The 26,139-nt window shown below is 45.1% G+C and overlaps 1 protein-coding gene across 2 annotated transcripts in view; it reads left to right on the top strand.

Moving 5' to 3' along the window:
• Nucleotides 1–26,139, top strand: part of ULK1 (unc-51 like autophagy activating kinase 1) — a 74,394-nt gene that overhangs the window by 21,489 nt on the left and 26,766 nt on the right. For both annotated transcript variants that reach the window (XM_066562192.1, XM_066562191.1), the window contains exons 7-13: nt 1,435–1,608; nt 3,323–3,396; nt 5,544–5,645; nt 12,829–12,887; nt 16,607–16,689; nt 19,565–19,615; nt 25,881–25,969. In XM_066562192.1, coding sequence (XP_066418289.1) covers nt 1,435–1,608; nt 3,323–3,396; nt 5,544–5,645; nt 12,829–12,887; nt 16,607–16,689; nt 19,565–19,615; nt 25,881–25,969 — 632 coding nt within the window. The remainder of the gene's footprint in view (nt 1–1,434; nt 1,609–3,322; nt 3,397–5,543; nt 5,646–12,828; nt 12,888–16,606; nt 16,690–19,564; nt 19,616–25,880; nt 25,970–26,139) is intronic.

Genomic DNA, 26,139 nt, shown 5'->3' with positions numbered 1-26,139 from the left:
TGACACTTTAGCTGTGCTTGTGCCTCCTAGACCAGTGAGGCTTGGGAGTGGTGGGAGTTTATTTTCTATTCTAAGCGCTGCTTAACTTATCTGTGTCCCTTGCTGCTTCCCATCCATGTATTTTACAAGTTAGATTTTTAATTTCCTGTGTTGTGTTAAAGCTGTGTGCAGCCTCAGCTGTGTTTTCATAAGGATTCCTCCCTTATAGCAGACTGGCTAGAGTGATGTTTTGAAGCTCCTGCCAGCCTGTTTTAGTGTCTTACTAGAGAACAGCTGGAAGAGCTCTAATGAAGTCCCAAGTAATTTACAGGGACCTTTTACAAAAGAAATTATTTTTATTCAGCTGGAATGGTGCTTGCTTGAAGCCTGACTTGCTCAGTGACTGACAAGGAGGCAGGCTGGTAGCACTGTTGATCCTGGGGTTTGTTCAGCAGGCTGTTCCCAGCTTTGGCGAGAGTTTCATACGTGTAGTTCTTAAAATAACGAGAGCTGATGTTGCACTGCTCTGATTAGAAGAGCCAGTTGAAAATTATTTTAATCCCTTCAATGTTTATTTTCACACCATGGTCCCTGGGAAGCCTGTATCTCAGGAGAGGCCACTCCAGAGCTTCTATATTTGCAGATTTTGATCACTAATACATTCTTTTAAAAAACTTGACTTGTGAAAATATTTTGAGACATGCTTGCTGTATCTGTGGGTGGAGGGTGGCAGGTGATGGTTTGCAGGGGTCATTTGGTAAGGTCTTTTGTCAAGTACTGAACTGTGGTTCACCCAAACACAGGGTTTGGGATTAGATTTCTGGTTTGGTTGGGTGATGATGCACAAGGGTTAGGCCTAGACTTGGATTCATAACCTAAAGGTACAGATCCCTGCTGGCCATGTGCCCTAACCTACTGTGAATTTAACCTATCAACCCTTCCAAGGTCCAGCATGAGCCTTAATGACTCTTTCAGGCTTAAACCCTGGTCCCAATTGCCTTTCCTCTTAGCTCCACCTTTAGACCTAGTCTTTGTGATAAAGCTCTGACCTTGGGTATCCAGCTGCTGACCATAACTCACAGGTAGCCACAGCCCTGCCTGGTGCTTGCCTGGATCTGCCTGGCAGCCCTTGCTGAGGGAAGCCCTAAACCTCACCAGATGCCACTTTTGGACACAGTTAATGACCCAGATTCAGCACCCAGGGCTGGCCTGAGTTCACCATGAGGGACTCGGGGCTGAAAACAGCCCTGACCACAGAATAAGCTGGGAATGCAAATGCTCTCCCTTGTTGCCTGTAGGAATCATTCAGAAATGGTGTGTGGGGAAAATACATCATATGTGGGAATAAAATGACAAATTAGAGTTAATTGCTGTGAGACACTGCCCTGTGGGCTCCTCAGAGAACTGGCACTGTAAGTTTTTCATCTGTGGTTGTTTTTCTTTCCTCCTTGCCAGCTATGCGGACACTTAGTGAAGACACCATCAGGCTCTTCCTCCAGCAGATAGCAGGTGCCATGAAAATGCTGCACAGCAAGGGCATCATCCATCGGGACTTGAAGCCCCAGAATATTCTCCTTTCCTATGCTGGGGGCAGGAAATCAAATCCCAACAACATTCGCATTAAGATCGGTAAGGAGCCACTCCAAGGTCAGCCTGACCACTCAGGAGTTTGGTGATGGACACATGGAAACCTCCATCTTACTTTGGAGAGCTGTCTAGGAGGAGAAAAGCTTTTCTCCACTTTAAAAACACCGTAATGTTTCTCATTCTTAGCTCCTCTGGTAAATGCAGCCTTCTGCTGCCTGCAGGCAATAGGAGCAAAAGCTTTCTGCTCTGCCAGGACACAGATTTGACACAAAGGAATTGGGCAGGCCTTGCTCTGCTCTCAGTTGAAAGGTGCCACCCTCAGTAAAAACAAACACCAGCCTGCCCTAATTGGCTTGTAATCTCCAGGCTTACCAGGAAATAAGCAGAAGATGTGACTTTTGTCTTCAGCTTCTATTGAGGTTAAATGTTGTTGTCTGAAGACCTGACACTAGTTGCTCTCTTGGCTTGCCTCAGAGTGGGTTGTCAGGCAGACCCAAAAGTGGGAGTTTTCTCAGTCTGAACCAGAGACTGGCTTCTCAGCTGCATCTTGAAGAAATTCACATTCTGCACATTAGGCAAATGGCACAGATGGACAGTAGTTGGGATGAGTGCTCCAGAAATCCAGTTACAGAGCACATATTCCCTGCAGTCTCTCAAAAATAAGATGACAACACCCTCACATGTGGGCTTTTGGTTATGTTACAACTCAGAGCTGAAGCTGACACCAGTTAGGTAAAACTGTTCCTCACCTTAACCCTGTGCTGTGGAGAAAGTGTTAGTGCTTTCCTTCAGCTGGGAAATGATTTCCAGTGGAAAAGTTTGAAATGTTGCTGCTTGTTTGACTGAAGCATTTTGATGTGGTTTTTTGTTTTGTTTTTTGTCAATGCAGAGTTAATATGTGTAAGGAAGGGATTGGGAGCTGCAAACAGGCAGGAGGGCTGTGGGCACAACTGCTCTGGGTGTGATGTAACCTGCAACCCTCCTTGTGCTCCCTGAGGAGTACATGGTCCAGGGAGAGCCTGGCTGTACCAGTTCAGTAGTGACAGATGACAGTGTAAACAGCTGTGTCAATGTCCTAGCTTGAAATATCTGGTAACCTTGAGAGAACATCTCAGTGTCATACGATCAGATGCCCAGTAACCTGCAGAGGTAATTCCTCTTGGTATTCCTTGTTCCTGGCTCTTCTACTTGCTTAATGAACTGTGGCTCAGTTATCTGTCCTAGTGCTGGGGTTAGCACAGTTGGTACTCTTCTAAAGGAACAGAACAAGCCTCATTTTGGTAGGGCTGGTCTAGAAATGTGGTTATGGTGAGTAGAGGTTCCTCCTGAATGTGTTTCACATTGCAGCCTTTTCAATGGAAGGCAACTTTCAGTTCCCCAAATGAAAGGCTGAGGCAGCAGCAGATGAACTGGCTGGTTTTGAACTGGCACATTCTCACTGAAGTCAGGAGAGCCTTCCCAGCTGACATTTCAGAGTGCAGGCAAATGGGTTCTGATCCCTGAAAGAGGGATGGGAGTTTGTTCATCTGAGTACTGTTGGGCCTTGCTCTGTCCTTTTGTAGTGTCCGTACTGTGCATTAATAACTAGCACAAGGATGCTCCTGCTCAAGAAGAGCTGTCAAAGTCTTGCTAAGATGGGATAGAGGTTGCAAAAATTGATGGGAAGTGAAGGTAAAGTAGGAAGAATGAACTGGAGAAGGTGCAGGCTCTCCAGAGCTGGTGTCTGCTCCTGACCTACCTCTGTTTCTCTTTGCAGCTGACTTTGGGTTTGCCCGGTACCTGCAGAACAATATGATGGCAGCAACATTGTGTGGCTCACCCATGTACATGGTAAGTGTAATTTTTCTAGAGGATTTTCTGTGTTGTTCTTGCTTTGCTCCCCAAAAGCAAGGCTTTGTTTTTATCTAGTCTTTCCCCCAGAGGTGAAATTTTGTTTACTTGCCTGAAACCAGCACATTCCTGACGTTCTGGCTGCTGGTAATGTCAGACAGCAGGTGCCTGTGCTGTCATGTAACTTCCAGGTGAGATGTGGATAAACCATGCTTTCAGGATGGCTGCTTAGACTCTGAAACTGATGGGTGTAAGAAACCAAACTGATCCCTTTTACCCTCTTTGTACTTTGCACTCTAGGATCAGGTTGTGATGAGGTGATCTCTTATTTGTGCTCGTGGCAGCAGTCAAGGTCTCGGTGTCACATCAAGTCAATGAAAGGAAAAATGAGAAAACCAGACTGAAATAAAAATGTCATAACCAGACTTGTAATAGTTCCTGGGGACGTGGGTGTCTGAGCTCAAAGTAAAAAGATGATGTGAGTCAATTTAGGTTGAGGTTTTTACAGGTGCCCTGGGGTAAAGGGCACCTCATTTCAAACACTGTCTAATCCACTCTTAAGTTTTTTGTCTGTAGTGTTTGGGCAGAGTTAGGCTGGACTGTGCTGCACTGCTCAGGCCTAGTGCATTTGGTACCCTGCTCCACAGAACTACCTCAAGCAAAACACACTTCCTCTGTCTCCCTTATTTGAAGCCTGATGTTTATTTGAGCTATGCTATATGTGAAGATGATGTAACTCTCCTCTCCTGTGAGAGTTTCCTGAGTTGTCTATTTTTAGTGATACTTTTTCTTTCAGAGTCCCTTGTGAAAGTAATTGAAAACACCCAGCTTATTTTCTGAAAGGGCTGGAGGAAACTTGTGATGATGGTTTTTTCTATTTGTTTTTTATTTTTATTTTAAACAACACTGGATGTTACAAGAAATCTCAATGTTTCATATTGTTCTCTGTTTATTGATGGGTTTGAAGGAAGATGGGAAGGGAGGGTTCAGTTGGGATTTAGGGAGCATTTTGAAGTCTTTGCCTACTGCTATTGTAGGTCTTGTGCAGGAGCCCTGGGAGCATCTGCTGGCAAGGCAGGACTTTATTCCCTGCTTTAGCTCACAGCCTATTGCTGCTTTATGTCGTTTTGCTCTCTAAAAAAAACCAGAATGGTATTTTACCCCTACAAAAGGAGCTTTCTGTCTGAACCCCAGTATGAACTATGCCATGGCAAGACTTGAAACCTCCTTGTGCAGTTCTTGTCCTGCTGCTTTGGCTTTTTTTGGTGTCCTGCCTCCTTCCCTTAGGGACAGACAAGCTCCTGTCCACAATTTACTTGTTGCCATTTTTTTTTTTTTCCATTACGTGTGGCCTTTACTTCTAACAGAGCTGAAAAATTGATCCTGTTCCATGCTGGCAGCAGTGCAATGACATCTGTAGTTACAAACACGAGGGATTAGCCAACCTGGCCTCCTGTCCCTCCTCTGCTGCTGCTCCTGAGGCTCAGCCTGCTGAGCCAGGGGCGCTGGGGGCTTGCACTGTCTCCAGCTTTGGGAGGGAGCAGCTGAGGGCACAATGTGGGATTAGAAACCAGAGTCTGAGGCACAGCAGGGCTCAAGCTGTTGGACTGGAACACTGCCTTTGAACCCAAACTGTGACCTTGGCACCAGGCCCTGGAGCTGAATTAATGTGCTGCCATCTTGGGCTAAATGAGGGAAGTGCCCAAGTGGTGCAGCTCAGGATGGAGGCTGGAGTTTACCTGTGCAGTGGAAGCCTTTGCTGCTCTGGATCTTTCTCCTTGCTTTGGTTGAGGAGATCTGTTTGTGATTTCAGTGGGGTTTCTTCTGGTGGATTCAGCAGAAAATGGTACACTGGGAGAAGGGGAAGTACTGAGTTTCCCAAAATACACAATATTAGGATATATTTTTGTCTTCTGAATGAAAGTCTATGCTTCCCTCACTTAAATAGGGAAGTGGCCCTTTCAATGTAGTGTTACAGTCTTATTGGGAGTAAATCTTTCATGGTTATTGGGGAATCTAGCTCAAGAGGTTTTATAGCATAATAGTGACTTATCTCTTGGAGTTGCTTAAAAAAAAAACAAAACAAAAAACCAAACCACCAAAACTATTCCTTTTATAAAAGAAATTTCTCTTTTCTCCCCCAAAAGGCACCAGAAGTCATTATGTCCCAACACTATGATGCCAAAGCTGACCTCTGGAGTATAGGAACCATCATTTATCAGTGTCTAACAGGAAAGGCTCCCTTTCAGGTGAGTTGCTTAGATTTGATGTTTATGACTCTCTCCTACTTTTTTAATCTCTTATTTTTTCCTGCTAATCTGGTTACTCTAAGGCTTCTGTCATCCCTAATATCAACTCCCATAGATCCAGCCCCATGAAGGTCTGGCTAACACCTTGCCAGTGTTGTGCTTTATATGTTGTAATTCTGGTTGTGTTACTAGAATATGACTGTTCTCTGGGCTGCCTCTCATTAAAATGTATTTCCCAGTTATAGGAGCTTAAGAAGGGTCACTTATTAAGAAAATTACCATGAATCAGTTAAAGCAGTGGGGCTTTTTTAGGCCTACACTTAGGAAATCAGTTTCTATTTACAACTGTAGTCAGTGTATAATTTATAGTTATAATTCTGTTGGATATAGAAGGACTATAAGAAAGATTGTAATTGCAAGTTAATGTTCAGGATGATTTGGTGCTAAGTAGTGTATTGCAGCTAAATCAACTTGGTTTTCAGAGCAGTTAAGTAGGATAATATCAAAAGGTTCTTATCTGTCATCTCACAGCAGTCTCTTCCAGCCTGAAATGTTTATGTTCATCAGATCCAAACCCCTCCAAATATAACACAGCCCTGTAAAGCTCCACCCTGTACTTAATGCCATAACTTCTGGATGAGCTGCAGCATATCCTTTGTGAACGGCATTCTCTGATTTTTTTTTTTTTTTGAATGGTGGAGAATTCACCACAGCCTTACTCCTGTTGCTTCAGAATTACTTCACATATTTTTCATCATCCATAGCTGGAATTCATATAGACTCAGTGTATTTTTTTTGTTAGCAACACTGTGTGCTACTTTACTTCTTCCATCTCTGAGTGAGATCAGCAGATTCTCCCTTGAAATTACTCTTTCAAAGTATTGTTTTTGTCAGATTTTTTTCCCCCTTCCTTTCTGGTCCTCTCTTATGTCCTGACATATCTTTTTCCTGATTCCCTAACTAAACAAAATGGGAAAAATCCAAAAAAAACCCTCCAAAAATGAATAAAAAGGAAACTAAAACAAATAGCACAAAAGAAAGTCAGAGGCAAATTTCATGAAGTGAAGGACTTTATGAGCTTTAGTTCCACAGCTCTTTAGGATTTCACACAAGACCTGGAATGTTTATGCAGTTACATCATCAGGGAGGATAAAGTGAGTTCTGAGTCTGTTGCAGGAAAGAGTGGGCAAATGCAGGAGTAAACTAATGGTATGTTTTGGTTTTGTCTAAAGCCAAGAACACTTTTTTCCTTCAGGGTAATTTTTTCCCTGCTGCTATAAGAATCTTCCACTCCAATGCTTTATATTCTGTCCACCAGCTTCCTCTGTATTTAGAGCAAGACTTCATTTCCTTTGCATGTTACTTTTTTTATAAACCCCTGCAAAATGCACTGAAACTTCTGAATGGCTTCTGTTTAATGGCTGCATCCCCTTGTCATCAGTGCTGGTATCTTTGTTTGAGAGGAGAAAGGGACTGTTAGGATGAAAGAAAATAAATATTTGTGTGTTAAGAAGAAAATGGAGGGGAGGAGAAAGCAAGCTCTGACTGCATGCATAGGAGAGCCTGGCACAGATTCTCCCTTGTGTCTTGGTGCCTTTTAGTTATTAAAGGCACTTTGATACCTACTCATTCAAATGATTTAATTACTATTTAATGTGGTGACTTTGTCATAGGGGTTCTTTGTCTCTGATGGAGGCATGGCAATGCCCTGCCTTGGAGTGGGCAGTGAAAGGACACTTCAGTCCCTGCCCAGCAGTTCCTGACCTGGTTTTGTGCCTGCCTCATTAGATAACTCTGTCCCATAAACATCTGTTGGGCTGGGAATGGGGGTTATTGGTTTCTCTATTCCAGTTTTCCCCACACTCTTTCCTCTTTTGGAGGTTGTGTTTGGAAACAAAATGCCAGGCCCTGTTTGTGACTGCAGTAGCAGCTGTGGATGTGTTTGATCAGGGAGAGAGAGGAGCTCAGCCCAGATGGTTCTTTGTGCCCCATCTATTTGTTTTGGCCATGCATGTCACAAATTGCTTTCCAGTTTGAGATGCAGGTGAAAGAAGCCTGTCCAGGGGGAGCTGGTTAAAGGTTAACTGGCTTTCTGTCTTTGTTGGCATGACTGTGTTGTAAGAATTTGCTGATGGGCACTGAGCAGGCAAGAAGCTGGTGTTTAAAGGGCTTTTAGGAGAAAAGAGGGGTAGGGAACAGAGGTGATTGGGACACCATGAGCAGGAATGAGCTTTTAGGAGAAGAGAAGGGTAGGGAACCGGGTGATTGAGCACCATGAGCTTTTGGGAGGGATTACCAATGGGTGGGAAGAAAACAGGCAGATTCCACATAGTGCCACCAGCAGACCCAGTTGCACAGGGAAGCCAGGAACTGGATTTCTGAGTGAACCTCTTCAGGCTAAATCCTCACTGTGCCTTCCCTCTCAGGCTGGCAAAGACAGCCCCTCTTCTCTGTCTAGCTGAGATTCCCATGGGAATCTGGAGCTCATGAAACATTCTGAGTTTGGGTGCCACTGCCTGAGCCAAGGAGGCACCTTCAGGAGGAGGCAAACTAAAAGCACTCCAGTGTTATCTGCAGTGAGGAGGAATGAGCTGCCTAAAAATAAAATAGGGCTTCGGGGAAATGGGTTAGATGGAAAAAAGATCAAATGTGTGGAAAGGCTGAGGCAGCTGTCAATCCTGAAAGTGCTTGTAAATCAAGACAGAGATGTGCATGTGCATGAATGTGATTTCTGGCTGTCTCAGAGTTAAAATTAACTATAGCTGGGTCACCCAAGGCAATTTCCCAGAGCCATTCCTGTCCCTTCCATGCCTCACTGCACACAAAGAAGGAGGAAGCTGCTGATGCTCAGATGTGAACAGTTGGTAGGATGGCTGGTGAAGCTTTCTTAAGGAGCTTTTTGTATTAAACATGGCCATAAACAAAACAGTGAGACTGCCATAGGGATGAGATTAATGGGATTCATAATCCCTATAAACAGATTTGCTGAGCTCTGTATTAATGTGGAATTGTTAATTTGCCTTGCCTAATAAGTGGTCTGCACTCACATCTCTGCTTTTCTGTCACTGAGGACAGGACTTGAACAGGGCATTTCCTGCTGACCAGACCTGGGAAGTGCCTCGGGAGTGTAGTGGTTTACTCTTGTCCATACCTGAATTGAAAAGTTTGGGACCCCATTCTCACTGTGAGGAGGTGCTGGCTGTGTAAACAAGTGACAACCAGAAGCAAAGCTGGAGGCAAGAGAAGAAAGATTTACACACGGTCTAAAACAATCCCAAACCAATCTAGTCCTTGTCAGATGGTGTTTTAAATATGATTAGTTAAATGACCTCAATCTCCTCATCTTTTTTTTTTTTTTCCCCTGTGTGGGAGGAATCACACTGATATTTCTGGTGGTGGCTTCTGTTGTGTGACCCCTTTTAAATCTGGGCAGCTCTTGGTAAGCAGACACCCCACTGAGCACATGCAGGTTGTGTCAGAGCTGGCTCTGGCAGTGGCAGTGGGACATCAGATCCTGCCAAACACCCTGAAACCTGGTTGTCTGAGCCCTTGCAGGAATCTTGAGCTTTCTATGGACATGGTGCCCTGTGTCTGGGGGAGAATGAACCAGAGTAGGGAACTGATAAGAAAATTAGCACAAGTTTTTCTGCAGCTCTGAAAGAGTTAACCTGCCTGTTTATGTTCTCATCCCAGCTAGCTGTTAGGTGAAAAATTAATTTCTAAGTCTGGTGTACCAAGTTCACTGCTTTAATTCTGAGTTAATTCTGTCTGCATAAGTACTGGGATTATGTATCACTTACAGCAACTGCTATGTTGTGAAATGGCCTTGAGGAACACCAGGAAAGGCTGGATTTTATGCCAAGAATTTGAACCCCTGGTATATTTGTTAGGCAGCTTGCTCTTCTGTTCCCAGCTCTGTTCCTTTGGAGTGCCCTGTGTTCATGGGGACAGGAATTCCTGGAACTGGTGGGTAATTCTGCTGAGACTGGGTGCAGTGAGTGACTTGTTGCTGTAGTCAATGGACCACTGCCTTTTGGACCCACTGCCTTTGTGGGTCTTACCCTGCTCTGTTGGCAGTAGAGAGAAATCCATGGACTACTAAAGAAAAAGATTCAGGGTGTGGGCTTTTGTTTGCTTGTTTCTGGTCCTTGGGCTTTCAAGTCCTCTGAATGCCAACCACTTAGTTGTGGGAGTCTTAAAATACCAGAAAGCATTTTCAGTAGGTTTTCAAGTTTTTCCCTAGAGCTGCTGAGCTAGAAGCCACATTACTTATTTATTTTTTATTTTTAACATAACCGAGTCCCCTTTCTTCACCTCTAAATCCCCAAGGCAAGGATTCAAAGAGCAGAGCAATACCATACACCTGCTATGGAGTGTTGGATAGACAGGGAAGGTGTGAAAGTCTCTGGCCCTCTTCTGTCTGGATGTTGGGCTTTTGTGTCCAGCCGTGGCCCAAGCATGACAAATCCACTGCTGAGTGCTTTTGGAAGCACCGCCCTGCCTGCTTTTCACATGCAATTCACTGCCAGGCAGCCAGCACTGAAGGGGATTTGGCAGGGTTCTGCTGAATGCCTTTGTTGGCTCAACATATTTCCACTGCTGCTCAGGACAAAGTAACAGAGTGGCAGGATTGAATTTGCCCAATTGCCTCTATATATAGAAAGGGCAGACAAAACCAAAATGCAGCTGCTCCTAGTGACATGAGAGGGGGACTGAGGGTGTGCACTGACCTGCTGGGGTGCCCTCCTGGCCCTAGGGAAAGCTGAGCTGTTCTGCATCCCTGGTTCTGATAGATGGGTGCTGGCCCACAGGTAGAAGTTGGCTCTGTGTGCCTTGAATGGAGTGGTTGTTTCGTGCCTCTGGTGTTTTTCTTGGGCAGGGTGTATCTGCCTTGAAGGCAGATTTCAATTTAAGTTCTTAGCTTCCTAGGTGAGGGAATTCAAGTGACATTTTTATTATATTACAAACTTGAGTTGTTTTTTTTTTTTTCCATGCTTCTTAGAGAAGCAGCATTTATTGAAAGGAGAGGTGAGCAAAGTGGCTGAGGGTCCTAGTGCTTTATGAATTGTATGACAGCAAGAGAGCAGTGGTGAGGTTACAGAGAGCAGAACTGTGTGACTCATTCAATTAATAATGAAGTTACATGAAGCTGCAGGTGGTTTTACCAAATTATTGGTGATCCATGGCTGGCTGTGCTGGGCACTCACTGGAATGACTCTCTTCCCCTGGAATCTGCTCTGGGGCCAGCCTTGAATCACAGGCTCAGGCACAGCCCAAGCGAGGGAGTGTGGTCTGGGTGGGGAGGAGCCTGGCAGGGCAAGTGGGGCTGGAACTGAGACAGCAGAACCTGCAGGAGCAGCATCCCTACAGGGACGTCTCTTGAATCTGTACAAAGAGGAGGAAAACTTCATTGAGAACTTAGTTTATGTCCAAGCCAGTGCTTAGAAACCTTCTCTAATGAACTGGTCTGCATATATGTGCTGCTTTAAATATACTCCCTCTTTATTGCCAGGAAAATTCTGACAAAACAGTGTTTGAAGTAGATCAGAGCTTCATTGTATTTGTGAAACAATTGAGCTGTTGCAACAGGAAATGACCAGAGCAAGCAGCCAAGGCTTGTATCTCTCTGAAGTGAATGAGCCCTTCCCTCCCTGGGCTGGAGTTCTGCCCCTCCTTTTACTTTGTCTGTCAGGAACATTTGTCATCATTCTGGGCAATGTGGCCAGGATATTTGGTGCAGTGTGTATGCTTGCCTCCCTAAAGTTTGCCAAATATTAATGTAATTACATTCCAAGATCTGCTAGGGGAAGGTGTAAAATGGAGTTTTCCTGAATCAAATTGAGTGGCAGCAGCTGGAAATTATGATGCAGTTTGGCATCTGTGTAACAAGGTGCTCTGCTTTAATTTTGATGTTCTTTTGGTATAGCTTCTGTTGGTAAGGCTGTGTAAAAAACACTGCCCTGATGAATACTACACAAGTGTGTTGATACTATCAGCTTTTGAGACTACCTTTGGTTTCTTTTGAGGTTTTTTTTTTACTGAGCTCTCAGTTATCCTAAATTTTCATCTTCAGCCAGAGGGAGTAGGTGGTGTTGAAACAGCATCTTATGTGGCTGCTTTTCCAGCCATACAGTGATCTGCAGATTGGCCTGTCTGATTTGCCATTTTAAGCATCTTAATTGACCTTAAATGCTTCTAACTTAGAAATAGAAGTAGGTGGAAGGCTCAAGGGGTTTTTGAGCCTGCCCTGAACATCAGGAGAAGCTGCCTGTTGCCTCCTCATTCACACTTTCCTACACACTCTGCTGCACTAATAATTGATTGCAGATGAATCCCTCTGATCTTCCTGCCCTGTTTATGTGTCTCCATGTCTGTGTCGTGCCAGTCAGCCTGCTCTGCCTTTAATAAAGCAACTTTGCCTAAGCAGAAAAGCTTGAGACTCTAGGGTTAATTTACTGGCCTGTATTATTCATTGCATGAAAACAAGTGGAGAATTTATATTAGGGGATTTTTATGTGTCTGTGCTTGTCTACTGGTGATTTTATTTTTAACCTCAGCTGTAAACCTCTTGTGCCTAGCCCCCACCTTTTTTTTAATCCCATCTCTCAGAATTTGGAATCTTGTCATCAACATCCCCCACTGTGTTTATTACTGCACAAATAAAATAGTGCTGTGGCTTGAGACCTTCTGGCTTCCTGGAACTAAAGTAGAAAATCCTAATTCAGTTGCTGTTTCTCCGTGTTCCTAGCCTCTTCACAGATCCCTTGCCCATCATCAGGCTCCCTGCCCCTTTTCTAAATGCCCTGCAGCATTAATCCATGTTCTCAGCAGGAGCTGCCATTCCTCATTTGGGGCTCCTCACGTCTACAATTATTTTGTCTCCTGGGTGAGGCTATTAGGCCAGCTCAAACCTGAGCATCAGAGCCCAGTGCAGTGAAGCTCAGCCTGTGGAAGGGCAGAGCAGGACAGAACCAGGTCAGGGACAAAAGGGCAGCAGGTTGGAATATTGTATTTTCACTGCAGCACAGGGCTGCCTTTTCAGTCTAAAGCAAGCTGCATTGTCTGTGCTGGTCCAGCAATTAAAAAGAGCCTCTGCTCTTCAAAGCTACAGTGAAATAAAGATGCTAATCCCTTTTCCTTCATTGTCAACTGCTTCATGTGCTGGTTTCTTTCTCCCCCACAGGCCAGCAGCCCACAGGATCTCCGCCTCTTCTATGAGAAAAACAAGATGCTGATGCCCAAGTAAGAATTTTTCTAGTGTCAATGTTTGTAGGCACTTGTTTACTCTGTGTTTACACCTGTCCTTGCATGCTCCTGGCTTGTCACTTGGGGAGGTGACTGAAGTATTTGGCCTCCTGCCTTTGCCCATCCCTGAAGCCAGCAGTGATGTGGCCCAGGGGAAGTTGGACAGCAGCAGACAGCCAGGGCTGGGGTGTCCTGTCTCTCTGCAGGCACTGTTCTCCTACAGTGCCAAAATTCAGGGCTGTTGGTGATTCCAAGAGCCAGCCAGAGGTCCTGTTGCACACGTGGCTGCCCTGAGGCCGAGAGCCTTGGGAGGGACTCAAGGCAGCTCTGGGATGGTGTGAGCAGCCAGGCTGCAGCTCTGCTGGAACCTGCTGCACCTGACTGAGGATCACATTCCCATTTCTCACGTGTCAGGGCAGCAACTGCTTGTGTCCATCCTGCTCTTGGGGGAAACACTATCACCTCCCTGGAAATGGACACTGCTGCAGTTTCCAGGGGGAAGAGAGCTGCTCTCATCCCAGCAGGGTGTATGTTACCTCTCTGCTGTGATTTGTCAGGGTATTTTGGTTTTGTTGCTGTGGTCCTTTTCATTTCTGAGCTTTGAAAGCAGAAGCTCATGCTGGCTCTGAAAACCTCAGCCTGGTACAGAGACAGGACTGAAGTTCCAGATTGTGTATCTAAAATCTGGATGGCCTTTTTTAACCAGAAAGTTATCCTCCAGTTGGCAGAGCTGCTAATGCAGCTGTATATTCAGGAAGTTCATTGGGTTGCTGTATATGGATTTTTCTTTTCCCTTATCAATTCAGACAGCTCCAAGAGATAACTGGAAGGAACTGTCAAGAAGCTGGAGCTCTTATCAATTATTACCTGCATATCTTGTGATATGCAGTTAATTTCCCTTTAATTACTTCCTTTTTTTTGATTTGGGGAGAAGACACAAATTTCTACCAGGATTATCTCTGGGGCACTTGGACTGAACCAGAGGGTTTGATGGAATAAAACACCTAAAACCAAACAATTTAAATGTTTTGTTGCAAAAATGTGACTGCATAGTTGGAGCCAGGCTGTGTGAGCAGAAAGTAGAGCTTCTGTTTTTGCTACACAGCCCAAAACATGGCTGCTCACCTTTAAGGTGGCCCCTCTTACTAAATGAGAAATTAATCCATAAAACTAAGTTTTCTTGTGTTGATCTCACTGCCCTGCTGTTGTTTGGCTCATGGTGCAGGGAAGGGGAAAATTGAACTCAGCTGTAAGAGGAGAGCATGTCTGTTCTTGTAGGGATTAGTCCTTTGAGTCCTTCACAGTCTGCATTTGCCATTTTCACTTATCTGCACTTTTGAACTACCAAATTCCTCCAAAATTCAGCTCCAAGGTGATTGTTTTTCTCACTGTGGAAGTCAGATCTGACCTGGCCTTTGTGTAAATGGCAATTTCCTCTTTCCAAAGTCAGCTTGTCTCTTTTGCATGGGCTGCAATCTGTGCTATTCCTGAGTAAACATGAATAAACTCCTTGAGTGCCCTGCCAGCACAGGATGAAACACAAAACTACTCCAGAGACCTCCTTCTCAGACTGCAGCAGTGCCAGGATTTGGTTTCATTTTCCTTGGGGCTATGCAGGCTGGCACACACTTCTTGCCATGGCCAGGGAAGGTGTTTCAGCTTGGGAATGGAGTGGGAAGCAGTCCCTGGCTGCACTGCTGCTGCTCCAGGTGAGGAGATGCTCTTCTGCGCATCCAGGGGAGCCCATGGCAGCAGAAGCCCAAAGGCCTCACAATTTTGATAGTGCTGATCTAAACAATTAACATTGATTGTGCTGGTTTGCATGGCAAAGTACATCCAGGTCATAGGGGCAAGGAGGCAGATTTGTTGCTCATGTTTAAAAAGATAGTCCTAGAAAATAATACTGAAGGGTGGCAAAGCTTGATGCTTTGGACATGGGAGGTGAGAGGAGACAAACAGGCTGTTAATCTGCACCCTCTTCATCTGTGTTGTGCCATTTGAAGTCCATGAGTTGATGTGCCTGTTTCTTGGCTTTAAAACCAAGGTTAAAGTCATAGCTGGGAAATGGACTTGTTTTGAATGAGAGCTTTATGTGTCACAGATAAATAAATGATGGTGATAGCAGTGCAGGGCTGCAGGACTCCAGCACTAATGCATTTTTCAGGAGGCTGCTTGCTGTGGTGTCTTTGGGTTATTCCATTACACAATGTGCTTCCAAGGGACACCTCCTTTGATGGGGGGCTCAACCTGAGTCTCAGTCTGACTGCATCCCTTCCAGGGTCCTGGTGGCCTCCTCCTGTGTCAGCCTGAGATGGTGCACAAAACCATTCTAGCATCAGGCATGGAAAAGCAGCTCCTCCAGTACAAACAAGGATGAGGGATGCTTGCCATCATTCTCTGGTCCTGGGTTCAAATTCCTGCCCCAGCAAGGCCTAGGGCTTCACAGAGAAATAGCTGGATGGTACTGAAATGTGCAAACACATACCTTGCCTGCCATCTCCTGTTTCTGTGAACAGTTTGGTACTGCTAGCTAGCCCCCTTTTTTTCCCCCTCAGTATTTTTGAGCTTCTGTTTTACCCCTGTCTGTGGCAGGGAGCGTTGGTGGAGATGATAAAGGAAGGGTTTTTTCTCACAGCATTGGTCAGGCTTGGCCTCAGGGCAGTGACTGATGCCAGAGCCACGTGCAGAGCCACTGAGAGCTAAAATTACTGTGCTGGGCACACATGTCATTACCTCAGCTGACCCAGCATGGGGAGAGGGGAAAGCCTGGCAGAGCGTGGGGGCCATGCTGGGAACAGCCATGATAAACAGAGTTAATACTGAGAGGAGCTGCACCCACCCACGCCTCTCCAGGAGAGCTCTGCCCCAGCCCAAAGCCCCCAGCAGCACTCCTGGGGATGGAGGCAAGTCAGCAGAGCTGAATCCACTTATGCAAGAGCTGAACTCTGCTTTCCTTGCCTTAATCCATTCATTTATTCCCTGCATTTTTCAATCTGCAGGGGTTATGAAGAGCTGTCCTGGCCTCTCCCCCATCTGCTTGTGGGGTGAGGGAGAGCACAGTGCTTTACCAACTCTTTTGTGTTTCAAAGGCTATTGAAAAGAATATTTTCTTCCTAACTATGCTGAAAAGTGATGTAATAACTGCACAAATTTTAGCTTGCTGAGGTGGCAGTTGCTCACATCTTAGTGGCCTTTGATTAATCTATACTGTATATCCAGGAACCACATAGACAAAGGTTACTTGCTAGTCTTACATAAGCTGCACTGAAAAATAAATGCCTTAATAAAATGGTGGTAATTGGTGATACATTTCACCACCAGTGTCGTAATTGGAAGCTTCCCCTTGGAAACTGCTTTCTTCTAGTGATCTTATTCCCATTAGAGCAAGTAGGAGTGATTTTATTTATTATGTGTGAAATACTGCAAGTGGAATGGGCTTAGCTGAGCACCAGAGGGTTGACACTATGAAGGGAAGGATCTGCAGGTGCTCGTGGGAGAAGCCACTGAAGCAAGATGAGCTGTAGCCTGACCAATGGCAGTAGGGAGTGAAACTCAAAATAAATACATCAGTGATCAGCCTCCCTCCAGTGAGCTCCTGCTGTTCCTGGCCCAGCAGGCATGGAGTGAGTTTGCATCTGCCAGTTGCCTTCCTGAATATGTAAAAGCAGTTTAAGTAGACTGCCAGTCTCTTAATTTGCTGCTGTTTTCAATCCTAGCATCCCCAGGGAGACATCAAGCCACCTGAGGCAGCTCCTGCTGGGCCTCCTGCAGCGGAACCATAAGGACCGCATGGACTTCGGTAAGGCCTCCTTCCACCTGGAGCTCTGCTGCTCTCCCTGTTCTTTTGGCTCTGCTGAAGCCTCTCTGCTTTTGGCTGGTGCTAGGAGAAGCATCCAGACACCTGGATTTCACCTGTGCCTGGAGGGTTGCATGATCTTTCGGGTTTTAGTTTATGTGCTGGAAAGTCAGTGCTGATTTCAGTACAATTTTGTAAACCAGGGAGACTTGGCACACTTTCAGCATGTGTTTGTTACTTGCATTTCCTGTCCTGGCTTCTGCTTTTATCCTCTCTCTGAGCTGTGGTTAAGTGTGCTACTAGGTAAAATGTGTCTTGTGTATCTGTGCTTTTCTGTCACAGTTTCTTCCCAGAGCTGCAAGCTGTACTCATTTACTCAACAATCCAGTCACTACCCTCTGCTTCTCAGGGTTTGCTGTGATAATCTGAGCCAGGAGCTGCTTGCAGACCCTTCCCTGCTTCTCCAGTTTCTGTGGAAGGAAGCCTTGGTCCTTCTCAGGGCTCAAGCTCTCCAAGCCTTTGTCTCAGTCTCCTGACTTGGCTGACATGAGGATTTCCCCTTTTGTCTTAATTCCTTCCAAACTGAGATCATTCATTGTGAGCCCAGTGGTTCTGACTTGGCAGCATCTTACAGATGTGTTTTAGCTGAGCTCAAAGGTCTGAAGAACCTCCTAGGAAAGCCATGCCCTAGAGGAAAGCAGACAGAGGTGGAGCCTTTCCTTGAATGACTGAAAGGACCAGGTCATCTAAAGGCAAACACATCCTGTGAGGGTTCAGGATGCTGCTTTTTAGTCAGACTTGGATAAAATAGTTTGATATTTCTGGGATTTGAGGGTTGGTTTTCTGTTGGGTTTTTGTTTGCTTATCTGCTTAGGAAGGTTGTTTCCTCCTGGGCAGCACATGCTAGGTGATGAAGAGGAATTGTTTTGCACCCTTTGTTATTCTTTTGGATTAGAGATACCAGGAAAGCCATTCTGGGGATGGTCAGCTGGATAAGCAACTGTGGATTACCTGAGGTTGATGATAGTTATCCAGTGATTAATGCCAAGGACTGGTTACTGGAGTGTAGAAATGAGAGAATGAGCTTTTGAAGAGTTGTTGAAGCTCCTGACAGACTGGCTTGGATAGAATCACCTGGCAGGGTTATTCCCTGCAGATCTTTTATCTGGGCTGTGGATCTCTACCTCTTCTCTCATGCTGCTGTGCATTTCAAAAGAAGGTGTGTTTGAGGTTCTTGATTCCCTGCTGTCAGAAATTGTCTGGCAAACCTTTTTAGCCCATATAAGCTGGTTTTGTACCTCTTGGGAGTAGAGTGCATGAGTCCATGTCTAACACTTGGAAATTTGAGATAGTAGCTTTTGATATCACTCTGGACAGCAGTTACAGCACATCCTGCAGTATTGAGATTTTTCCTGTCCTTAATCACATATTTATCAATAAATTGGCATGTCCCCAGAGGAGAGGGTTTCCTGCTGTTCCTTGTTCCCTGAGACCCTCAGCCTGGAGATGTCACAGTGACCTCCACAGAGCTCAGTTGAGCCACACAACAGCAACTCATCAGCTTGAAACTTCATATACTTGTTGTGTGTCCCAGCTGCTCTTCTGCCAGGAACTGATGCTCTCTGCAATCTCGAGATTATCTAAAGGAAAACCAGGAGGGTTTCAAGTTGCAAGTTTCCTGCTGATGATTACAAGCTGGGTTGTTTGAATTTTGCTTTGCAAGCACAGCTAATAAGCAGTTTGGAGCAAGGAGTGGGGGAAAAGTGAAAGAAATCATCATTTCCACCCCCTCAGTTGAGTCAGCTTGGCTGAGGGATGGTACCCTCCTCTCCTGCAGCAGGCTGCAAAAGAAGCAGGAAACCCCAGCAGCTGAGCAGCTCCCACAGGATGGGGATGTTCTCCATCCACAACAGATCTAATCTGTGAGATGCCAGTTTTCCCTGCCAAAGATTTCCATTCCTTGCCTTGGGCTGAGCTCCAGACCACTGCACTCTCTGGCTGCAGGACTCTGGCACAGCAGTGGGGAGGAGAGGCTGTGGGGACAGGGATTGTTAAAGGTTAAAAAGCAGACAAACAAAAAAACCCAGTGACTGTGTTCTGGAAAGCTCAGTCCCCAAAGAGGAGCTGTTTACAGAAGAAGTTTGTAAACCTTGGGTGTTGCAACAGGAAATCCATTCTGGGAAAGAAGCTGGAGCTCAGTAATCAGCGTTGATCCGTGGCTGACACTCCCAAAAGTCTGAGTTGCTGATTGTGATAGGAGAGGGCTCTGGCACAGAGCTGCAGTGAATCAGAGATGAAGGAACTGGGAGAAGTGGCTACTTGTGAGGACAGGCAAACATGCAGAGAGTGCTCAGCAAGCCAGGACAGAAGCTTTTCTTGGCCTGGATCTGTAGAATGAATTCCCATAATGAGGGGAGGAAGCAGCAGTTGTGTTTGATGTGAAAGGGAGGGAGTTCTGGACTGTGGTTCTGGGCTGGCCCATTAAAAATGCATTTCTGCCCTCAGTGCATGATGGGTTTGAGTCTCTGTCATGGAAGATCACTCGGTGAAAGTCTTTTTGTCCATCATTCCTATTCCCTGGAGTGAGTGGCAGTGCAGTGTGATAAATGCAGCTCCCCTGGATCCCTATATTTAGGGTGATTCACCATCCTGATTAGCCAGGGATCCAATTAATTTCCCATCCTCATTTCATGAGCAGGTCCTGCATCCAGTCCCCAGGCTGTAGTCTTGACCACTTCTATATGCAACCACAGTCAGTCAGCTTCCATTGCTGCATGGAAAAATCACTGTATAACACTAACTTCCTGTGTTTTATCTGCTTTGTAAACTTTTTACAGGCGTTTTCTTTCACTGAGTCATTGTTCTTGATTTTTTTCAGATGAATTTTTCCATCACCCATTCTTGGATGCAAGTGCCTCTATGAAAAAATGTAAGTATTGCATTTTTGATTATAACTGTTTTTGAACCATGGCCTGACTTCCTTTGCTGTTAGTTCAAAAGGAAAGAAAAATACTGCTTTGTGTTTCCTTAGTTATTTAGGCAGGGATTCAGTGTTTATTACTGTGTCATGTCCAGATTTTGCCATCAAAATGTATTTAATTTTACTGATTTTGTTCAAAGGGATGATGTGGGGATATTTAGAAACCTAAAGTGGAAGCAAATGTTGTTTTGAAATGTATTCAGCTGCTTGTGGGAAGTGCTTGTACAGGATTTTGCCTCATAGTCTTGCTTTTCATCCTCACCTGTAGCACCATTCAGGCTGGTGAATGGTGGCACTCTTGGCCCTGCTTGCCAGGCTGGCTGTGCAAAAGCCAAATTTTGTGGCTACCAGATCTTGTTTCATCATTTACATCAAAGTTCTTGATACATCTTGCTTTAGAAAGGTTACATTTATTACTCTGTGGGAGCTGGCCAAAACAAAGATTTCCATTGCAAGTTCTCTCTTCCTCCTTTTGATCCAAAACTTCGGAAAAGTTGCAGCCACACATATGGTTCAGAGGTTTGTTTTTGGTGGAAAACAATTCAGAATTGCTTCTAGTGCATGGGGCATCATAGTCCTCTGCCAGGAGACTTGGGTTAGTGGAATTGTCTGTGGTTGTCTTCTCTGGAGGGATTCTCCTGGACATTTAATCTCCTGAGTAAATATAGCACCAAGAATCTTCATCAGTGACTAATTTGGGGTGTCCAGTGCCAAGTCTTGGAGGAAACATGTCCAGCACAAACCCAGTTTCCCTCTTAGATGTGTGCCATGGGTAGACACATCTTGTTTGATATCCACATCACTCCTGAGCCTCTCTTGCTTTCCTGCTGCCAGAGCAGCACTTCTGAGTTGTCCCTGATAAGATTTTACCTGTGCACTCAGGTGATCGTCCTGCGGGCAAGAAAAGGCGCTTCTGGTTTAGGGGAGCTTTCAAAGCAGCCAGGGCCCTAAACCCCCCTGTGCCAGCAGGGTGTGGGGCCAGCCCTGGCAAACAGGGCAGGAAAGGACTCTGGCCCTACAGGGCTGCTCCTGAGCCAGCCCAGCTCCTGGCACCTGCTGTCCTGCATGGGAAAAGCCCTTTGGAGTCTGATCCCCCTGTGGGCAGAAGATCTCCTCCTCAGGATATTCTTGCATGCCCACCAGCTCACCTCCTACCTCCAGCCATCCCACTGCTTCACTGGCCAGGGGAGCAGAAAACCCCAGAAAAACAGGAGAGGGTTCTCCTGACTTGGCCCCGGTTTCCAGCTTGTGCACAGCTGCTCTGTAAGAACCAGAGATGCCATTATGAGCAGGAAAATGTAGCTCAGCCTTTGCCACCTGCTGCACCAAGGTTAATGGTGTGGGGTCAAGGACCAAGAAAAAAAGCACCTTTACAGGCAGGTAAGGCCTGTGCAAACTCCAGACCTCTCTGTCACCCTGCTGATCCTCGCCTCCGGACATACATCCACAGCCTGGAGCCCTCTCCAGGCAGGAGAGACTGCTACTGGTTCTGAAGACATGGGAGAAATATCAACCCATTGCTGGAGATGTTGAAGCTGTGGTGCACAGAAATCTGCTAGTGGAGGAGAGAGTTCTGGTAGTCTGCTCTGAGGTCTCTGCCAGCGATGGATCAGAGCCCCTCTGACCTGTGCTGAAGAGCCTGGAGAAGAAAAGGCTGCCTGTGGTCATTTTGATTTCTGACAGGAGGGAGAAGAGCCAGTGTATCAGCAAAGGCTGGGTTATGGGGATCTCCATAAGAAGAACTCACCTGAGATTGATGGGATGCTGTCTGGCATGGCAGTGGGCTTGACCCTGGCACAGCTGTGGCTGAAGTGTCTTGGCAGGGCTGCAGTTCTCAGAGGGTGGCTGCCCTGAGTCTGTGTGCAGAGCTAGGATGAGTCCAAAACCTTGCTGGGCTTCTTCATCTCAACACATGGCTCAGCATCACAAGTGAAGGAAATACCAAAGAGAAGAAGAGCTGCATCTGAACCATGATGGTCGTGCTCAGACTGAGTATCATGCCTGCAGTGGAGAGCTGAGCAAGGACCAGTGTCCCTTGTATTCTTGCTCTCCTTGAGAGCTGATAATTAGCTACCACTAAGTCATTCACATCTGACTTTTTTTTTTAATATAATGGAACTTTGGAATTCTGGAAAACTGATGAGTCCTCAAATGTAGATCATTCTGCGGGTGGATAATTTTGAAGCTGCTAAGGCAGGGGAATTCCCCCTTGTTGAAATACATATTCATGTTTTTTGAGATGCTTCAGCAAAATCAACATTTCTTTCAGGAGTCTTTCAATAAGGCATTTCTGACAAGCACCTCTTCTTCCCTGCTGTTTTGAGGGATGATTGTTTTCATGTCCCTCCCTGGAGACTGGGTTCAGGGCCCTTGGGCTTTGTTAACTAAGATGCTGTACTTTATTTTTTTGTTTGTTTATTTATAATTAATTTTATATTGTGGGGTTTGTACCTGTGACTAAGCATGTACTTTAGATGTGTAAAAATTTATTAATAAAAGTTTTAAAATGCTGTGTCTAGTCAGACTGTCGTCTGTCTGTAGCCAGCTCTGATCAGCATTTGCTATGGGGCTGTGTGTTGCAGTAATAACACATGAGAAGCCATAATTAGATGCTTGTGCAAGTCTTCTCTCAGTAAACACTTTGTAATTGGTACCCGTGCAGAATATTTTGGAGGTTTTTCTGCTCCTGCCTTTAATGAATGAGAAGCTGCTGCCTCCTTGGCTCTGAGTTTAGAGAGCATGAAAGGTGAGCGGTTATGGTTCAGAAGTGCAGGGGTGCTTCACTCCCTGAAATACCTGTCAGGCTTAGCTTGACTTTTGCCATCTTTTTAATCTTATTGTACATCAAATACTCAAGTGAAAAGCAGCAAAAAATCCCCATGACTTTTGCATATAAAAGATTTTAATGCCGCAGACTTTTAAACTCTAAAAAGCAGCTTATTTGCACAAGTCCTTTCAGAGTTTGCACTCAAACTTTATTGCCTTGTCAGAGATTGCAATTAAAGAACTTTTTGATGAAGGGTTTTAATTGAATCAGATAATCAGGAAAGTGCATCTCTCCAGTGTATGTAGAACTCAGATTCCAAATAAAGCTTTTCTATAAAACTTGAGGGTTGGATATTTTTAGGACAACTGAGCCCCTGGTAGGATGATGTGTCAGAAGTTATTTTTGCAAATATAGGATCCAGCATCAGGATTCATACAGCTGGAGCACAGGCTTGCCTTTATGGCTTCCAGCTCTCCCATTTTGAAACCAGTTGGCATTGGTTACACAATGTACATAATGTTTTGCTGCTGGAGCAAGTTGGAGAGGACAATTATGAAAACAGACTTATTTACATTACAATTACAATCCAGCAATTTCTGGATTTGGGTGGGAGCCTACAATTCATGTTAACATTCCCCACATTCAGACTCAACTGAAAACATGATGAGCCAAGTGTTTGCACCCTTTTTAATTTTGAGCTGGGAGTGCCTGGGTGTGTGGAGGAGATGGAAGCAGGCGTCTTTCTTTCAAGCTGGCCTACATGGCTGACCCCAAAAAATGCCCCAGCAGGGATGTGGAGGTCAGAGAGGGTTGGTCAGAGCCAAACTTCATGGTTCTGCATGCATCAAAGTCTATTTGGACTGTCAAGACCTTCTGAGTTGGAACTCACAGCATTACAGTGTGAATTTGGGAGTTCAAAAGGAATTTAAATAAGAAAAGTGATTAATAGAGGCTGTATCTAAAGGAGTGCTTCATGCAGCTGAGTTTGAGTTTCAGATAATGGCAAAGTCTGCCAGCTTGTCTTCCCTCCTGATTAATGAAAAGCTATCTGAAGCAAATAGTTAAAAATAGAAGTGTCTCAATTCTGGCCAGGTTTAAATCAATAATCACAGAACCAAAATAGGCTGGAGGGGACCTTGTGAGAGAACTGGAATGACTCTAACAAAAATGCTAATTCCAGGAAAAATGAATGGTGATGCAAGTCTTGCATCAGGCATGTGTTGATACAATATTCACTTATCTTTTTTTTAAAAGCACCCTTCCATAACAGGAAGGGCTGTGTGTACACGGGTGATTTGTTCTGTAGCAGCTGGCAGGATAAATGAGGGAGAGACTTTTTTCCCCTCCTTTCTAGTATTAAGTCTGTAGGGAAGGTCCTAGGGATTGCTCTGCAGGCTCTGTGGGAGGACTGTGCAGATCAAAAGCAGTGTGATAGAGGCAGGACAGAGCTCTTCATTTTACAGGCAAGTGCTCAGGGCTCTGTGTGTGTTCTCTGAGTGTGGGGAGGGAAGGCAGCTGTGCTGGCTGTGGACAGAGTGGCTCTCCCTGCCAAGCCCCTGACCTCCCAGAACACCCATCCTTGGGACACCTCCATCCCTGCTGCTGTACAGGAGCCAGGGCAGTGTGTCACAGCAGCACAGCCCACCAAGGGCATTAAATCTGGTGCAGAATAGATGCAGAAGCTAAAAAGTGTGTGTCCAGCCCCCTGCTGCCATCCCACTGTAGGTTTCTACTTGTTAATGTTGGCAAAGGCTGGAGATCACTGTGACCCTGCTTAAACTGTTAAAGTGGTCAATTACTTACATTAAAATATATATTTTAAGTCTACACTGCTTTGGCTTCTCTTTCCTGCTGTTGGATCTTGTTACATCTCTCTCAGACTGAAGGATTCAGTGTCTCAGTGATTGCTCTCTTTGTGATAAAAGACTCTGGTCCAGTCATCCTTTAACCTTCTTTGATAGGCTGCATGGAAAGATTCCCTAAAGCCTTTTAATAAAAGGCATATTTTCCCATTCTTTTATCATTAGAACACTGTTTCAACAGTTAATTGCAGAGAGATAGACTTTTATTTTCTAGCTTGTTGAATAGAGTAAGTACTTTGTAGTATCTAATGGGATTAATGACAGAGGTAGTTTTACTTCAGACAGAAGCATTCCTCTTCTAGGTGTTATTAATCTCCCTTGTATTAGCTATGGAGTCATTAGCACAGCTACTGTAAAGGTAGAAATTTGATAGAAGGTGCTAATTCTCTGCCAGCTTAATGGAAGAGCAGCAAAGTGTTCCTCTCCTCAATTAAGCATTGTCTCTGATCTCTATCTTAAGTCATTCAAATACCAAAATGGTTCCAGTGTAAAATCTGACTTCAGGCTGCCTTGAAGTGGGGATTTTGGGTTCTTCTGTGCTGTTCAGTCTTGTGCATGTGAACTGGGGAATTTGAACCACTAAGTACTTCAAAGTCCTTTGAAGAGCCATTGTTACCTCTGACTGTCTCCCTGCTTGGCTGAGCTGAGCTCTTCTGTTATTTACTGAACCTCACTTGCATAAGTTATTTGAGTTAAATATTCTTTTCTCCTCTGATGCCTTAATCATCTTTTCTGCCTGAAGGTCAGTGCTAACCAGGTCTTTCAATGTAAGCTTTAGGCCTTGTGAGGGTTACAAAGGCCAGTGTAACAAAGAAGTGAATAAAATTGGCAGTTCCTATACTGAGCAATAAAACATAAAAGAGAGGGATGCGGGGATGGCCTGTGCTGTGGAAACAATTTCTGTACAAAGATACTGAATAACCAAAACATGTTTAACTTGCAGAAGTGACCAAGTTGAGCTATAGGAAGCAATGCACTATTTCCTGGAGGGAACCCCCTGAAAGGTTTTTTGTTGAGTTTTGGGTTTTTGCTAGGAGCACGTGGCCTGGGATGCCCGAGTGGCTGTTTGGACAGCAAACACACAGGCTTTGAGTAGGCATGTGTTTAACTTGGCACTCACCTCCCAATATTTGATGTGTGTGTGCCAAGCCCTGAGGTCTCATGAGGAAGAACGTGTCAGGGTATGGTCTAGCTCCTGGCTTCTGCCCCAGACATGAGCAGCTCTGTTCACTTTTTCTCTTTCTCTTTCCTGCATTTGCGAAGATGCTTTGGAGGCTCTTTAGGGTAAAAACTATCTTGCTGCTTGGGTAGGTCAGTGGTTGAGTGGGCATCTGATCTTGGTCAGGAGTTCTCAACCCTGTGAGAGTGTGCACAGAGGAGTGGATGCATGTAAATCACATAACTGAACAGAATGCTGATTTTCTTTTGTTCTCCTTTAATTGACCACTTTAAAAATCCACTAGGATTCATGAGACACATGATGGTGCATGAGATAAATCTGATGGGAAAAGATGAAGAAGACTTTTTATTATTGCTTGATCTTGATTTAACCACTTATTTTGGTTTTGTCTTTTGCTGGTTTTAGCTGCTTCCGTGCCAATGCCTTCTTATCCCAGTTCTGGCTCTGGTAGTTCCTCTAGCAGCTCATCCACTTCCCACCTGGCATCACCTCCTGTAAGTACAGCTCAGAGGCTGCACTGTTTGTGTTAATGGCTTTCCTGCTTGTGTGTTTGAAATGAGGTCTCTGCTTTAGTCACCAAACACTGTAGTTCTGGCTGGCTTTGGTGCAGTGTTCTCTCCAGTTTAGAGTTTTCCTGAAGGTTGACTTACTCTGCCCAACACAT

The sequence above is a fragment of the Molothrus aeneus genome, chromosome 18 (genome assembly GCF_037042795.1).
Source record: "Molothrus aeneus isolate 106 chromosome 18, BPBGC_Maene_1.0, whole genome shotgun sequence".
In the NCBI taxonomy this organism is placed as follows: domain Eukaryota; kingdom Metazoa; phylum Chordata; class Aves; order Passeriformes; family Icteridae; genus Molothrus; species Molothrus aeneus.
Note: the sequence above shows the minus strand (reverse complement) of the source record. Positions and strands in the feature narration are given on the sequence as shown.